Raw genomic sequence first — 16,148 nt, forward strand, 5'->3', positions numbered from 1 at the left:
TCAACCAAGCATGGATCCTGTAGTACCAAAGTACATGTTCATTGAAAAAAATCCACATGTAGGTGAATCTGCACAGTTCAAATCCATGTGATTTAAATAAGGTATTACTTGTAAGAGCAAAGAATAAAATAAAATGAAAGGAGGGTATACATACTACATGCATATCAACAAGGAATAGTTAAGTCAAGTATAGCATATCCATACTGTGGTATACTATTCAGCACAGTAAGAAAAGTGAGTTGTACAATGATATGCAATGACTGTGATATATTTCTGAGTGAAAAAAGTAAGTTACAGAACATGTAACTAAATGGTATGATCTCATTTAGAAAGCTATATTGTCCCTCTCACCCCTTCCTTACACACATAGACATGCATGTCTATAGATATTTAGAAAAAAGATCTGGAAGGATACATGCCAAATCATTTTAAATGCTGATTACTCCTAGAGTAGGTAAGTTCTACTTTTTTACATTTCTTTACATTTGAATTATTCATAATGAGTATGTATTCAGAAATGTTAATTTTCCCAGATTTATATATCTGATGACTTAACCTTTAAGCAAGTAGGTTTACAAAAACAATATATTCTCATGATAAAAGCTCGAACAATACAGAAGATTCATGTGCATGTGTGCATGTTCAGTTGCTAAGGCATGACTGACTCCCTGCAATCTCATGGACTGTAGCCCACCAGGCTCCTCTCATTCATGTGTGTGCGTATTCAGTTGCTAAGCCATGTCCAACTCTTTGTGACCCCATGGTCTGTAACCCGCCAGACTCCTCTGTCCATGGAATTTTCCAGGCAAGAATACTGGAGTGGGTTGCCATGTCCTACTCCAGAAGAATTCTTTCAACAAAGTAAAACGCTCCCTCTTTCAACCAGCAATCTATTAATCCCACTCACTAGAAGGAATCAATATTAACAGCTTCTAATGTAGTCATCCAAATGTTAAAAAAGAGTACTTAAAACACATTGTTTTATACCTTTTATACTTTATCTTGAGTATCCAAGGATAATAATATATATTAGCAACCTAGACTATTATGTAGGTCAGCTGTTCTTCTTGATAAAGTACATCACAAATATGTTATGCTTAAATGCCAGCATCATAGCATTCAATATTAAAGGTCAAATAATACAAAACATGTTGGAGAAACCAATGTGTTTCAACCAGAAGAAAATCACTTATTTCCTCTCAAAAAATTTACAGTAAGCTAAGCTGTGACCAGATTCTAGCTCAAGTGTATAGTTATTCTATTTTCTTCACATGAAATGATAATTTTTTAAAAGAAGTTGAGGAAAAAAAAATGTTATTCCAATTGGTTTCCCCCATTTGGTGGATACTTACCACATTCTGCTTTGTCGTTTCCTCTAGGGTCTGTATCACATACAACCTGTTTCGACAGCGCATGCTGTGTATATTTTCATAGCAAATATTACCATATTTCTGTAAGAAATATGATTTCAGTGGATACTCATTCATAATAAATACCCACTTCTCTTACAGTTGAATTTCATCAGATTCAATTCACAGAGGCTTTGGTTCTATTTCTAGTTATTTTCCCAACTTGTTCAGTGATTATGCAAATTTCCACCTCCCACATTTCAGTTTTTCTATATATTCACAGGGGAGCATTCCATCTACTATGGGCCTAGACTAAGTACAAGAACATTGGTAAAATTCTTAGGCTCTAAGAAGAGAATATTTTTCACCTTTAAACATAGTGATGAATATTTAAAAGTGGTCATTATTTGTGAAATCATATGAGTAATTTCATTTAATGAAAAGCAAACTGAAGCAGAGGAAGCTACATAACTGAGGAACAGTTCACAGAACTCATTTTTAAAGTAAAGTCAGATTTTAAATTACTACTTTACTTGTATTATTATCTTACTCTCAATATACTACTCTAGAGATATAGCTATAGTATCTATCATTTTAAATATGCTATTTAATTATATTTATGGAATAAGAAAAACTTACCTCATTAGATTCTCTAATCAAATCTGTAATATCCACTCTAATATGACTGCTTTTTTCATCACTTACATTTGAACCCTGCTGCACACTTGAAGGCAGCGGGCTATCCTTATTAGTGACATTGTTGAAGAACCTATCCAAAAGTGACAATAATACAGAATTAGTAGAAGTATGCAGAGAAATGCAGAGAAAATGACAACTAATTTCTCCCTAGTTAGTCAAAGGTTAATTTCAACTGAGAGGACAAGGGACAGTTTGATGAAGAAGTAGAATTTAAAGATAGTTGGGAATTAGGAGGACATGGGAGTGAGAGATGGGATGGTGATGAAGACTTCAGAGGTAGACTTACTAGGATGGAATTTAGGGCATGTAGAAGCATGTAAGGAGAAATAATTTAAGAAAGATACATTGAAGCCTTAACATTGAGAGTTCTAAATGCCAGAGTGAGGTGTTTATACTTTATTCTGTACATAAATGGGATCTGATGCATCATTACAACAGTTACCCAAATATTCATATATTCATTCATTTAACATATACATAGTGTATACATACACACACACATATCCATATATGTGCTTTAATACAAAATAGAATTCACAGAAAAGGCACCAGGAAAATAAAGCTCAGCCTATGCAATTGAAAATACCTAAAAAACCAGAACAATTTCCCCCACTGTATATTTAATATTATCAACCAACTTTCCCCCCTCAAATTACTCTTACAGACTTTATAGCTCAAACAGGGACTATGAAAGTCTCAGCATATTGAATCAACAATATTAGTGTAAATGTGTATATAACCTAGCAGTTTCCTTCAAACTGATTTTTGTTATATTCTATTTGGAAACAGAGGAGTGGACTTTAGGACTAGCTTTTTCATTCAACTAGCTAGCTTTGTGACTTTGGGCCAATTATTTAATGTTTCTAGGGATCAGTTTCTTCACCTATAAAAGAAGGGCTTGAGCAACATAATCTCTAAGGGGCTCTCCAGATTTCTATGTTATGGTTCTCGCATTACCTATTTAAAGCTGTCACGGCTTCAGCATCATCTTTACATGCCAGCAGTTTGTCTAAGTTATAGTCAAGTATTGCCAATCCCAGTTGTAAAATGGCCTTTATTCCATCATAGAAGAAACAGTCCACCACATTCACTGCACTTTCAATAGGTAGCACACTAATAAAAAGTGTGAGGAACCATGAGAGAGAAATTGAGGAAAAGAATGTCATATCAGTCATATGTTCAGTCAGCTGGGGAAGGTGATCTCTGATAAGTTCTTCAAAGACTGCCTGATCCACCAAGGCACCTGGAGAACATAAAAAGAAATTTAAAAATGAACACCTTTCAAAAGGACTTGTTTTCAATACCTTCCCACTACTATTAGTAGGCTGATCTATCTCATTTCTCTTCCTTAAATTATAAACTTCTTCAGTGCCTTTTCTATATATCACACAACTCTTTATCTGATAGCAGTATCATGCATACAGAAGCACTTGAGAAACTCAATTTATATTCATTTGACAGTTACTTATAGAATCTTTATTATGTCCAGAAACCTGTACTAGGTGCTATAAGAGATATACCAATTAATTAAAATGTTCTCATCCTCAGAGAGTTTAATCTCTAATAGAAATTAAGATAAATATACAAATAACTATAACACAAGATAATATAATCAGTGACCTAGCCATGATACAGAAGGCTTAGTCAAAGTTGCTCAGTTGTGTTTGACTTTGCGACCCATGGACTATACAGTCCATGGAATTCTCTAGGCCAAAATACTGGAGTGGGTAGCCTTTCCATTCTCCAGGGGATCTTTCCATCCCAGGGATCGAAACCCAGTCTCCTGAACTGCAGGCGGATTCTTTACAACTTGAGTCACAAGGGAAGCAAATAGAAGGCTTATGAAGGTACAAAGGAAAGACCACTTACGGTTTTAAAGTAAGGGATGACAGATCTATAAATATTTGATGACTGAAGAAAATATTATATAATTAACTAAGAACTTGATCCTTCTTTCCAAGCTTTCATATATCTATACAATTAATAAAAATGTGGAGATTTTAAGCTGATTAAAATCTCGTTCAAGTAAACTTAAAACTTTGATTGTATAAAGAAACAGGCCAGGTACTTTCTTTTTAAAAAGCAATATATTAAGCAATCTTTCTAATCATATGTCGAGTGCAAAAAGCTCTTCTCTTGAGGATGTCAGTGAATGTGGTATTTCAAAAACTTAATTGATCAGTTCTTCCATTTGATAGGTAACTGGATAGACAAGAGGCCTATAAATTCTTTAGAAAAGAAATATATGTTTGTATATGTATACATGTGTGTGTGCTTTTTTTACCAATGATTCGACGATTAAAATAATCAGGTAACATTCGTTCACATACAGCAACCAGAAGCCAAAAAGCCTCTTCCTCTTTTGCATACAGAAGCAACACTGAAGTCAAAATATTCATTGCCTAAAATTCATAGAAAAATAAAACATAAATGTTGCTTGGGTAATAATTACATCTCTTCTTCAAATATAGTAGTTTTCAGCAATAACAACTATGAGAGTAATCATAACGGAAACATGAGAACTCTGAGCCAGTCCAAAGCGAAACAAGTTGAAGTCAGTCTATGATTTGATAATCAGTTATTTTACATGGTAAACACAGGAAAATGAAACAGTAATATCATGAACATAGAACACAGTTAAGTAAAACCTCTCTAATTTAGACTAATTTCAATGAGTAAGAAGTATAAATTATCACAAGTCTGAAAAACTACATACTTTCTCAGATTATTGCCAAATTCAGACTGAAATTGAAGAAAGTAGGGAAAACCACTAGACCATTCAGGTATGACCCAAATCAAATCCCTTACAGTTATAGTGGAAGTGAGAAATAGATTCAAGGGATTAGATCTGATAGACAGAGTGCCTGAAGAACTATGGATGGAGATTCATGATATTGTTCAGGAGACAGGGATCAAGACCATCCCCAAGAAAAAGAAATGCAAAAAAGCAAAATGGTTGCCTGAGGAGGCCTTACAAATAGCTGTGAAAAGAAGAGAAACAAAAAGCAAAGGAGAAAAGGAAAGATATACCCATTTGAATGCAGAGTTCCAAAGAATAGCAAGGAGAGATAAGAAAGCCTTCCTCAGTGACCAATGCAAAGAAATAGAGGAAAACAATAGAATGGGAAAGGCTAGAGATCTCTTCAAGAAAATTAGAGATACCAAGGGAATATTTCATGCAAAGATGGGTACAATAAAGGACAGAAATGGTATGGACCTAACAGAAGCAAGAAGATATTAAGAAGAGGTGGCAAGAATACACAGAAGAACTATACAAAAAAGATCACTCACCTAGAATCAGACATCCTGGAATGCGAAGTCAAGTGGGCCTTAGGAAGCATCATTACAAACAAAGCTAATGGAGATGATGGAATTCCAGTTGAGCTATTTCAAATCCTAGAAGATGATGCTGTGAAAGTGCTGCATTCAATATGCCAGCAAATTTGGAAAACTCAGCAGTGGCCACAGGACTGGAAAAGGTCAGTTTTCATTCCAATCCCAAAGAAAGACAATGCCAAAGAATGCTCAAACTATAGCACAATTGCACTCATCTCACATGCTAGCAAAGTAATGCTCAAAATTCTCCAAGCCAGGCTTCAACAGTGTATGAACCGTGAACTTCTAGATGTTCAAGCTGGATTTAGCAAAAGCAGAAGAACCAGAGATCAAATTGCACTATCCATTGGATCATAGAAAAGGGAAGGGAATTTCAGAAAAACATCTACTTCTGCTTTATTGACTATGCTAAAGCCTCTGACTATGTGGATTACAACAAACTGTGGAACATTTTTCAAGTAAATTCTTCAAAATTCTTCACCTGACCTGCCTCTTGAGAAATCTGTATGCAGGTCAGGAAGCAACAGTTAGAACTGGACATGGAACAACAGACTGGTTCCAAACAGGAAAAGGAGTACGTCAAGGCTGTATATTGTCACCCTGTTTATTTAACTTATATGCAGAGTACATCATGAGAAACACTGGGCTGGATGAAGCACAAGCTGGAATCAAGATTGCTGGGAGAAATATCAATAACCTCAGATATGCAGATGATACCACCCTTATGGCAGAAAGTGAAGAACTAAAGAGCCTCTTGATGAAAATGAAAGAGAAAAGTGAAAAAGTTGGCTTAAAACTCAACATTCAAAAAACAAAGATCATGGCATCTGGTCCCATCACTTTATGGCAAATAGATGGGGAAGCAATGGAAACAGTGACAGACTATTTTCTTGGGCTCCAAAATCACTGCAGATGGTGACTGCAGCCATGAAATTAAAAGATGCTTACTCCTTGGGAGAAAAGTTATGACCAACCTAGACAGCATATTAAAAAGCAGAGACATTACTTTGCCAACAAAGGTCCATCTAGTCAAGGCTATGGTTTTTCCAGTAGTCATGTATGGATGTGAGAGTTGGACTATAAAGAATGCTGAGGGTTGAAGTATTGATGCTTTTGAACTCTGCATATAAGTAGGATAAGACTCTTGAGTGTCCCTTGGACTGCAAGGAGATCCAACCAGTTCATCCTAAAGGAAATCAGTCCTGAATATTCATTGGAAGGGCTGATGTTGAAGCCGAAACTCCAATACTTTGGCTACCTGATGCGAAGAACTGACTCATTTGAAAAGACCCTGATGCTAGGAAAGATTGAAGGCAGGAGAAGGGCACAACAGAGGATGAGATGGTTGGATGGCATCACTGACTCAATGGACATGAGTTTGAGTAAACTCTAGGAGTTGGTGATGGACAGGGAGGCCTGGTGTGTTGCAATTCATGGGGCTGCTAAGAGTTGGACATGACTGAGCAACTGAACTGAACTGAACTGAGGACATATTAAGATTGGAAAAACAAACCTCATCTGTATTTTCATCTACCCACAGGGTAACATCCCTTAAATGTCATTCTCTATTGTGTCTAAAACTAAATTTTATTTCTTCTATTAAATAGCATTTTCTATGCTACCTTAATTTGATCATGCTAGAAACCCTTTATCTACCACATCCAATTTGTCTTCACATCCTAGAGTTTCTTCTTATAAGAAGTCTTTTATTTTTATGTATTTATTTTTCTGGCTGTACTGCACAGCATGTGGGATCTTACTTCCCCCATCAGGTATTGAACCTGTGCCCCCTGCAGTGAGACTGCAGAGCCCTAACCACTGGACAACCAGGGAATTCCTAAAATGTCTTTTAGATTTGCTTCAACCTCTCCATTCTCCCTAAATTTCTCCTTCTTCTAACCTATCTTCCATACTAATGTCAGATCATTACTTTTGTATAACATTTGGTCATAGCCCCTTTTATAAAGGTAATATAATGTATAGAATCTGGAAAGAATGGAAAGGTGTGAAGAAAATCAAACCTCTTGCATCTTACCTAGCCAGAGATCACCACTGTTAATGAGTTGATGTACTTTTTTTTCTTTTTGTTTTTATTTTACTTTTTCCCCTTCTAAAATTTAGACCAAACTATATTAAAGTTTGTTTTTTTTCACTTAACATTATATTATACATTTTCCATGCCATCAAATCATCAAATAGCTCTTCTAAAATAGTATTTTAATGACTGTAAAAAATCTAATAAGTGTAATATACTATAAATGATTTAGCTATTCTACTATTATTGGACATCTAGGCTGATTTTAGCATTTCAGTATTATATATAACACTGTTAATGAATATCTCTGTATGTAAATCTTCATCCAAGTGGTTTACTATTTTCTCAGTAAAGATACATAGAAATTAAATTATTTGGTCAATTAATACTTTTAAATGACTTGATATTACTGCCAATTGTATTCCAGAAAGACTGTACCAATTTATATTCCTGACTTATAGTATTTGAATGTTTACTTCCCAGTGCCTTTGCCAATACTAAGAACTGTGACAATTATAATTGTCTTTGCTGATTTGATAGTGAAAATAGTATGTCATGGTTTGAATTTGACTTTCTTTGAGGTTGAGCCTTCTTTTTTAAACTTTATTATCTATATTTTCTTTCTGTGACTAATCTTTTCATGTCCATTGCTCATTTTTATAACTCAATACTTTTCTTATAGATTTGTATATTAAGTATATCAATCTTTGTCAGATCTGGAGTAATATCTGATTTCAAGTTCAGTTTTCACTCCATCACTTTCCTGTTCAAGAAGCCATAATGGGAGCAGCATAAGTGAAAATGGCAGAGTAAGGCCCTCTGAAAAAAGCTTTCCTCAGTAAAAGCAATAAGAACACAAGCAAAAATCATCAAAATCAATTTTTCAGAACTTTGAAAGTTCACCAAAAGCTTACAGCAAGTCAGGAAGCATTAGTTAATAAAATGGCTGAATCTCAGTAAAAACAGTGAACCCTGTGGCATTTTAAATTGTCCAAGTCCCACCCCTCCTGAGCTTCACAGAAGCCTGAAAAACCAACACTCAGGAATCATGGTGAAAAGCAGCACCTAGCAGCCATGGGAGGAAACAGAATGGGGCTGAAGTGCCTCCAACATCACATTCCCAGTGAACTGTCATTATATGACCTATTTGGTCATTCCCTAGAAAACTGCACTCACAAGGCTGTCTTTATTTGACCCAACACAGAGCTTACCCAAGGCAAAGAGCCTTTCCTTTAAACAATCAGAAGCAGTTGTTGAACATGTGGCTTCCTGAGGTAATGGATAACAACTGGGCCAAACAACAGGCTAATAAGGGGTGAAAATGAAAAGCTGCAGAATGAGACATCCATGGGGGGCTTTGGAAAGCTCTAATTTATTCCTGGAATCTAGAAGGCCAAGTGCATGATATGGCTTTTTGCCTGCCCAGAGTTGTAGGCACATTCAGGAAAGAACAGAAAAAGCCCTAAGCTCTTATCTCTGGCTAATCTTGAGGCTCTGCACAAACAGGAAGTGATAGAGAATAGAAAAAAATATGGAAAACTCAACAAAATCAAAAGCTGGTTCTTTAGAAAGATTTAAAAACCTGAAACACCTTTAGGTAACCTAACCAAAAGGACAAAAAATAGAAAGAGAGACTGACTCAAATTAAAATCAAGAAATAGAGAACATTACTACCAATGTTAACAGAAATAAAAAGGATTATTAAGGGAATACAAGGAATAACTCTGCTAACAAATTAGACAACCTAGATAAAATGGACAATGTCCTAGAAAAACCAAGACCAACTTAAGAAGAAACAGAAAAATCTGACAACACTTATTATAAGTAAAGATATTGAACTAATAATAATTTAAAAAACTTTCTACAAAAAAAACTCTAGGAACAGATAGTTTCATTGGCCAATTCTATCACAATTTAAAGAAGAATTAATACCAAATGGGAGGGCAAGAAACATTACCAAGCTCATTCTTTGACGTGCGTACATGCGTGCTAAGTCACTTCAGTCATGTTTGACTCTTTGCAACCCGATGGACTACAGCCTGTCAGGTTCCTCTGTCCACGGCCATTCTCCAGGCAAGAATTTTGGAGTGGGTTGCCAATCTTTTCTCCAGGGGATCTTCCTGACCCTGGGATCAAACCTGCCATCTCTTATGTCCCCTGCATTGGCAGGTTGGTTCTTTACCACTAGCCGCCACCTGGGAAGCACAATTCTTTTGACACCCTGACACACCCTGACACTAAAACCAGACAAAGACATCACAAGAAAATTATTATCAATACATTTTATGAATATAAATGCAAAAATCTCCAACAAAATACTAGAAAATTGAACACAATAGCCTATAAAAAAGGATTACACATAATGATGCAGTAAGATTTATCCTGGCAATACAAGTGTGGTGAAATATGACAACAAAAGTAATACATGATGTAAAAAATTAACAAATGGAAACTTCACTTAAAGAGTTTGGAGACCAGCAGGGGGTGCTCTCATGCCCTGCAACTACAGCAGAGACTAACAGGAATAAGAGTTTTCTTTCCTGGCAAGGCCAATGCAAAGCTATGGACTCTTAGTTTACTATAGCCCTTCCAACTTCCTTTTCTTCTCTATAAAAGTTTTCTCCTCCCCTTGCCATGAGGGGACTTGCCTATGGCTCACCATGGTTGTAGACACCAAACTGCCAATTTTCTGCTCATTCTAAATAAATCCATCTTTGCTGAAGAAATATCTGGTGGTCTATTTGTTTCAGGTCAACAATGATATTACTAAAATAAAGGGGAAAAGTCACATGATTATCTCAACAGACAGAGAAAATTACTTAAAATCCACTACCCTTTCATGATAAAGAGACTTAATGAACTAGGAATATAAGGGAACTTCCACAACATGATAAACAGAATCTATAAAACGCCCACATCTAACATCTACTTAATGATGCAAGATTGATTGCTTCCTTTTAAGATAAATAACAAGAAAGGAATATGCATTCTCACCACTTTTCTTCAACACTGTACCTGAAGGTTATAGCCAAGTCAACCAGGCAAAAAAAAAGAGGGGAAAAAGACATCCAGGTTGGAATGGAAGAAGTAAAAATATTCACTATTCAGATTCCATGATCTTGTCTACAGAAAATCCTAAGTAAGGAATCCACAAAAGAAAAAAAAAAAAAAACACTCCACTAGAACTAATAAGCTCAGCAAGATTACAGGATACAAAATCAATATACATAAAAATCAACTGTATTTCTATATAGTAGCAAATGAGCAATCCAAAAATAAAATCAAGAAAAAAATTCCATTTATTGTAATGTCAAAAAGATAAAAAAGTTAGAAATAAAATTAACAAAGGAAGTAAGAATCTAGAGCTTTCCACATAGGAAACTACAAAACAACCTTGAATAAAATCTAAAAAAGAATTAAATGGAAAAAGAAAAAAATCCTGTGTTCATGGATTAGAAGACCAGGCTTTTTCTTGCTTTCTCCAGAAATTATCAAACAGATACTAAAATTTGTATGGAAATGCAAGAGATCTAAAAAAGCCAAAATAATTTTTGGAAAAATAGTTAAAGGACTCAAATTTCCCAATTTCAAAACTTACTACAAAGCTGCAGTAAAAAAGACAGTGTGATATTGGCATAAGAACAGAAACATAATAGAACAGAATTTTGAGTCAAGAAGTAAGCCCTAACATTTATAGTCAATTGATTTTCAGCAGGGTGTCAAAGCAATTCAGTGAGTAAAAGATTGGTTTTTTTCAACAAATGACACTGGGACAACTGGCTATTCACAAGTAAAAGAATGAAGCTGAACCTTTTTCATACACTACACATGAAAATTAACACAAAAGCGTCCAGAAACCGAAATTTAAGCATTAAAACTATAAAACCCTTAGAAGAAAACATAGGAATAAATCTTTTTAACCTTGGCTTAGGCAATGGCTTCTTAGATATGACATCAAAAGCACACACAACAAAAGGAAAACATAAAAATAAATATTAAAACTTTTGTGCTTCAAAGGGTACCACTAAGAAAATGAAAAGACAATTCATGGAATAGAAGAAAAAATTGCAACTACTGTATTTGATAAAGGATTAGTATCTAAAATATATAAAGAATCATTACAACTCAACAATAACAAACAAAATTTAAGATGATAAAGAAGGGATAAAGCCAGTCAGCCAGCCATAATGAGTCAGTATTGTTCACCTGGGTTTTTGATAACAAGCGATAAAACCTGCTTACCATATTAAATTCAAACTTTCCCCAAACTTAAAAGATTCACCACGATCTTGCTTCACACAAACTTACTTACTTCTTGAGTCCAGCATGAACCTAGTCAGTCTGAACTCCATGGCCGACTTATTTTCACCTGAATGATAGTGCTCATAGTGTTACCTAACTCAGTAACTTTCCTCTGGCCCTCCAAGTTTCTAACTTTGCTTTCATTTTTTAGAAGTAAAAAATTGAGTAATGCCTACTTTGAAGCTGCCTCTAAACTACTGCATACAGATAATATCTCAGGCTTTGTGAGTGTAAGCTCTTTGAGAAAAGAAGCATTATGCTTCTTTTTTACCTTTCAGAGACCCTGCTGCTAAGTCGCTTCAGTCGTGTCCGACTCTGTGCGACCCCAGAGACAGCAGCCCACCAGGCTCCCCCGACCTTGGGACTCTCCAGGCAAGAATACTGGAGTGGGTTGCCATTTCCTTCTCCAATGAGTGAAAGTGAAGTCGCTTAGTTGTGTCTGACTAGTAGCGACCCCATGGACTGCAGCCTACCAAGCTCCTCAGTCCATGAGATTTTCTAGGCAAGAGTACTGGAGTGGCTTGCCATTGCCTTCTAAAACAGGCTAAATACTTATCATTTAGATGATCCATTCACTTAAATTACTTTTCAAACTTTCCTCTCTATTGATAAGTTTCAGTGGATAGATAGGATTTATATGTAGTCATAATGGTTTGTTGTTGTTGTTGTTTAGTTGATAAGTTGTGTCCAACTCTTTTGGACCCCCATGTTCTATAGCCCACCATGCTCCTGTATCTGTGGGATTTCCCAGGCAAAAATACAGGAGTAGGATGCCATTTCCTTTTTCAGGGGGTCCTCCCAATCCAAGGATTGAACTTATGTCTTACACACTGGCAGGTGGATTCTTGACCACTGAGCCACCAGAAACTGTAAAACACTGTAATTAACTCTGTAAAAGGCCTGTAATTTTCAAATATCTGAACATACAAGTATGTACTGATTCAAGTTTTCTTTTGGTTTCTTCACAGAACTATCTAGCCTCTTGCTTCAGTCTTTAGTAGCTGCTCTCAAGGCATGTTTCCTTCAGTTCCTTTCCTAGGTTGATGTCCTCTTTCTGAGAATCATCTCTTCCTTTTTTCATCCTCCTCAGCTTATTTTGTGGGCTTCTTCAGGTGGACTCACTGGTAAAGAATCCACCTGCCAATGCAGGAGACACTGGAGACATGTGTTCAACCTCTGGGTCAGGAAGATCCCCTGGGGCAACTCACTCCAGTATTCTTGCCTGGAGAATTCCATGGACAGAGGAGCCTGCTGGGCTACAATCCATGGGGTTGCAAAGAGTCAGACACAACTGAGTACACACGCAGGCACACAACTTATTTTACAAAATGATACATTCCAGTAGCTTCTTAAGAAAGGACACATGGAAGAAAAATGTTTTAAATGCTTGCATTTGACATCTAATTGACCATTTGATTAAATATAGAATACCAAGTTAAAGATTTTTTTTCCTCAAGATTTAAAGGCATCGTTTCACTGTTTACTACCTTAAGAGTTACTGCTGAGGAGTCTGGTGACATTCTAATTTTATTTCCTTTCTGGTGATGTATTTCTCCCTTCTCTGGGAAGTTTAAAGATTTTTTCTTCACTTTTGGAATTCTCAAATTTCAAAGAGATATAACTTGGTCCATTTCCATTCATTGTGATGAGTATTGGATGAGCCTTCATTATAAATAAATGTGTGGCTAAGAGTGCTAGCTAGTCACCATAATCCAGTCCCCCTTTCTCCCATAGTATCTGGATGTACGTGCGTGTAATCATGCTGGATTTTTGCAGACTTCTTTATAAATATGTGTTGCCTGAGGCCAAGATCCTCCAATAATATGTGGGTGAAGTGATGTATACAACTTCCACGCCTGGTCAAAATAATTTCCCATAATTGTTTCTCTATGCTTTTTCCCTTCTTCCTGTGAGTAGTAATGGCAATGAAAGAGCACCGTGGAAGGCATGTTTTGAAGATGACAGAGCCTGCTGTCATCCTATATATACCTCTGAATAATCACATGGAGTAGAGCTACCTACTAACCTGAAAACTTGCTCTGTTAAAGGAACTGTTTATTCCTTTAAGTAAACTTCTGTGTTTGAGCTATTATCTGTTTGAAATTATTTGTTAGCAGTCAAGAATACCCTTTAGTGTCCTCCTAAAGGATTTTTTTCAATGATTTCCCCACTGTCTACAAAGTAAAATCAAACTCCTGACTTATCTCAATCTACCTTATTGATCCCTCCTCCACCGGCCAATTGCCCAGTTACTTCATTTCATCAACTCTACACTTCTACTAAAGAGAACATCTGTCTGTTAGTCACTGTCGTGCCCAACTCTTTGTGACCCCATGGACTGCAGCCCACCAGGCTCCTCGGTCCATGGGATTTTCCAGGCAAGGATACTGGAGTGGTTTGCCATTTCTTCCTCCAAAACAGAATATGGTCCTACATATATTTCATATTTACCTCTATCTGCGCCTGGTTATACTGATCCCTTCATCTAGAATGGTCTTTCATTCCTTCTCCATATATCCAAAATTCACGGATTTCAAGACCTACAAATGCCACTTCTTCCACGAAGTCTTTTCTGTTCCTCCAACTTATTCCTTTTATGAATCCTGGTGAGACTTAATATTCTCTAATAAACTGTCTCATTTGTTTTTCATTTGCCAATGAATCTGTTTTAATACCTGCCAGTCCAAATATTTCTAAGGGGAGGATTCTTATCTGATTCAGCTTTATGTAGTCCTGAGTACCCAGCACAGTATCTTTCAGAGAGCAGGAATTCAATAAATATTTGTTAAATATAAAAGAAAAATGAATTAATGGAATATCAATTCTAAATATTTCTACTACCATTTTTAGATTAATAATATCCACTATCAATCGCAGCCCAACCTCTGTTCTTATTAGTAGAGTTGGATTTGATGTGATTTTATCATTTGGAACATGTAAATAGTTGAGTTCATAATGACAGCATACCTGGCAGTATCCAATTTTGGGATTTCTGAATGCATAAGCAGTAAGTACCCGCCTCAGAGCAGATATACCAGTGTCACTCTGAAAAGCTGGATGCTCAGGCAGGGAGCGACGCAAATCACGCTCAATTTCTTCAGTAGCCAAGTTGTAGGTCCCTAAGGACTGCTCAACCACTTCAGCATAATAGCCAGGATTAGCAGCCATGTCATTAACAGCACCTGTATAGATGATTACATTGACACACAAAAGAAGAGGAATATAAAAAAGCTACTATTTGCATATATACATGAAGAACTGGATTGCTTTTAAATTTAGCTCTATGCTCAACTGTTACCTGAGTACAAATAAAATGAAAAGCTTCACAGTATACAGCAATCATAGAAGAAAAAGAAATTAAAGAAATCCAGATCAGAAAAGAAGAAGTAAAGCTCTCACTGTTTGCAGATGACATGATACTGTACATAGAAAACCCTAAAGATAGTATCAGAACATTACTAGGGCTAATCGGTGAAATTAACAATGTTTCAGGATACAGAATCAATACACAGACATCACTTGCATTTCTATATACTAACAATAAAAAATCAGAAAGAGAGATTAAGGAATCAATCCAATTCACCACTGCAAGAAAAACAAAATAGCTAGGAATAAATTTGCCTAACTTATATGCAGAGTACATCATGAGAAATGCTGGACTGGAAGAAACACAAGCTGGAATCAAGATTGCCGGGAGAAATATCAATAACCTCAGATATGCAGATGACACCACCCTTATGGCAGAAGGCGAAGAGGAACTAAAAAGCCTCTTGATGAAAGTGAAAGAGGAGAGTGAAAAAGTTGGCTTAAAGCTCAACATTCAGAAAACTAAGATCATGGCATCTGGTCCCATCACTTCATGGGAAATAGATGGGGAAACAGTGGAAACAGTGTCAGACTTTATTTTTGGGGGCTCCAAAATCATGGCAGATGGTGACTGCAGCCATGAAATTAAAAGATGCTTACTCCTTGGAAGAAAAGTTATGATCAACCCAGATAGCATATTCAAAAGCAGAGACATTACTTTGCCAACAAAGGTCCATCTAGTCAAGGCTATGGTTTTTCCAGTGGTCATGTATGGATGTGAGAGTTGGACTGTGAAGAAAGCTGGGCGCCGAAGAATTGAGGCTTTTGAACTGTGCTGTTGGAGAACACTCTTGAGAGTCCCTTGGACTGCAAGGAGATCCAACCAGTGCATTCTGAAGGAGATCAGCCCTGGGATTTCTCTGGAAGGAATGATGCTAAAGCTGAAACTCCAGTACTTTGGCCACCTCACTCATGCGAAGAGTTGTCTCATTGGAAAAGACTCTGATGCTAGGAGGGATTGGAGGCAGGAGGAGAAGATGACAGAGGATGAGATGGCTGGATGGCATCACCGATGAGATGGCTGTGAGTTTGAGTGAACTCCGGGAGCTGGTGACGGACAG

The 16,148-nt window shown here is 36.5% G+C and overlaps 1 protein-coding gene across 2 annotated transcripts in view; it reads right to left on the minus strand.

The window, feature by feature from the left end:
• The window catches only part of TBC1D8B (TBC1 domain family member 8B), a 74,855-nt gene that overhangs the window by 14,850 nt on the left and 43,857 nt on the right, over positions 1 to 16,148 (minus strand). For both annotated transcript variants that reach the window (XM_070290980.1, XM_070290981.1), the window contains exons 10-14: positions 14,689 to 14,903; positions 4,333 to 4,450; positions 3,006 to 3,291; positions 1,989 to 2,118; positions 1,353 to 1,451 (exon numbers count right to left, since the gene is read on the minus strand). In XM_070290980.1, the coding sequence (XP_070147081.1) occupies positions 1,353 to 1,451; positions 1,989 to 2,118; positions 3,006 to 3,291; positions 4,333 to 4,450; positions 14,689 to 14,903 (848 nt within the window). The remainder of the gene's footprint in view (positions 1 to 1,352; positions 1,452 to 1,988; positions 2,119 to 3,005; positions 3,292 to 4,332; positions 4,451 to 14,688; positions 14,904 to 16,148) is intronic.

This window comes from Ovis canadensis, chromosome X (assembly GCF_042477335.2).
Source record: "Ovis canadensis isolate MfBH-ARS-UI-01 breed Bighorn chromosome X, ARS-UI_OviCan_v2, whole genome shotgun sequence".
NCBI classification, from domain to species: Eukaryota; Metazoa; Chordata; class Mammalia; order Artiodactyla; family Bovidae; genus Ovis; species Ovis canadensis.